Here is a 1,709-nt window from a genome sequence, read left to right on the forward strand (position 1 = left end):
AAAAAAAAAAAAAAAAAAAAAAACACTGATGATGAGCATGTTCATGACGGTTCATCATCATCCATCATCCATCATTCTATTCTATAATTTTGAAATTTATTTATTTATTTTTAATTTCTGCCAAATTATATATTCTAACATAATTAATGCATGGTATTGTATAATTTTTGTGATATCAATTCATATGTTCAAGATTTAATTGAAAACATTTTTTTTTTTGGGATTTATCATTATTATTTTTTAATTTCCGTACGAAACATAAATTAATAAAAATATCCTTAAACTTTATACTTTGTCTAAAAAAATACCTATAAATTTTCGAAATTTTCAATAATACCATTAAACTTTAAAAAAAAAATCTAAAAGATACTATTACTATTAATTTTGGATGAAGACCGTTGATATTTTGTTTTAACAATACTCTCGAACTTTTAATAATACTCTAAAAGTATCTTTGAGCTTAAAAATAATTTTATTGTTAGTACTATATTTAAAAAGTATCTATAAAATTTCAAAAATAGTATTCGTACGGTCAATACGTGGATGAAAACGGTCTATGATACTTCATAGATTATCTACAAATGCTTTAATATTACTTTGGAAAGTTTATAATTATTATTTAAACGTTTTATTAATGATAAAAGTATTTTTAATATTTAAAANAAATTTTACCATATTTTTTTTAATCTTTTATTTTATTTGCTTTAGTCTTTGTTTTCTTAGTTATAGTCCCATATTCGAAACCTCGAAAATCGAGTCGTGACATCTATACTTGAGCATATCTTTGAATATATCTTTCTGAATTAGCTTTAGCATATATGCTTAGCAATTTAGCATATATGCTTAGCAATCCTGATTATTGAAGTGTCTGTAAACTAAAGTTTCTACTCTTCCATAACTCAACATTGTGTAATAGATTACACAATTCTACGCAATCTAATCTGTATATCAGAGTGACCAATAATTAATAATTAAAGAGTTTAATTAATTAATTTTTTATCATTGAAATTTATTATATTAGAGCGATGAATAATTAGAAATTAAATAAAAAATATAGAAATGAAATAAAATTGAAATTAAAATTACAGACATTATTGAAACATATTCTAATAATTTTGCAAACACCACTTTTATTGGTCTTCTATTTCTATATTATATATGTTTTCTTTTTAAAAAAATTGTGTATATATAGCTCTACTCATGCATTAACCCTCTCTGCACTTCACCTTCCTTTCTCTCTCTCTCTGTGTTCTTCCATTTCCATGGCGGCCTTGGAGGAGCATTACCAATCCAAACAAACCAACAATCCCACTACTCGTTTGAAGCTCTTTGGATTTGACGTCCAAGAAGATCTTGAAGACGATTCCACCCCTACTCCCTCTGCCTCCTCCGACTCCGGCGCCGCTCCCTCCTCCGGCGACCGTAAGTATGAGTGTCAGTACTGTTACAGAGAGTTCGCCAACACCCAAGCCCTCGGCGGCCACCAAAATGCCCACAAGAAAGAGCGCCAGCAGCACAAACGCGCCCAATTACAAGCCTCCCGAAACGCCACCGTTTTTAGAAACCCCATCGTTTCTGCCTTTGCTCCACCGCCTCACCTCCTCCCCTCTGCCGTCCTCACCTCATCATCTTCCTGGCCGCCGGTATATATGCCTCAGGCCCCACCCCAATTCCAGGTCTCCCACGGCTGCGTCTTCACCCCACCGCCG

General features: G+C 31.9%; 1 protein-coding gene across 1 annotated transcript; it reads left to right on the forward strand.

Moving 5' to 3' along the window:
* Positions 1–1,209: 1,209 nt before the first annotated feature.
* Positions 1,210–1,703, forward strand: LOC111786794 (zinc finger protein GIS3-like; the record flags this gene model as incomplete). Its single annotated transcript, XM_023667019.1, has 1 exon — positions 1,210–1,703. A coding segment is annotated over exon 1 (441 nt), but the record flags the coding sequence as incomplete, so codon positions are not given.
* Between the last annotated feature and the right edge of the window lie 6 nt (positions 1,704–1,709).

This window comes from Cucurbita pepo, unplaced genomic scaffold (assembly GCF_002806865.2).
Source record: "Cucurbita pepo subsp. pepo cultivar mu-cu-16 unplaced genomic scaffold, ASM280686v2 Cp4.1_scaffold002811, whole genome shotgun sequence".
Lineage (NCBI taxonomy): Eukaryota > Viridiplantae > Streptophyta > Magnoliopsida > Cucurbitales > Cucurbitaceae > Cucurbita > Cucurbita pepo.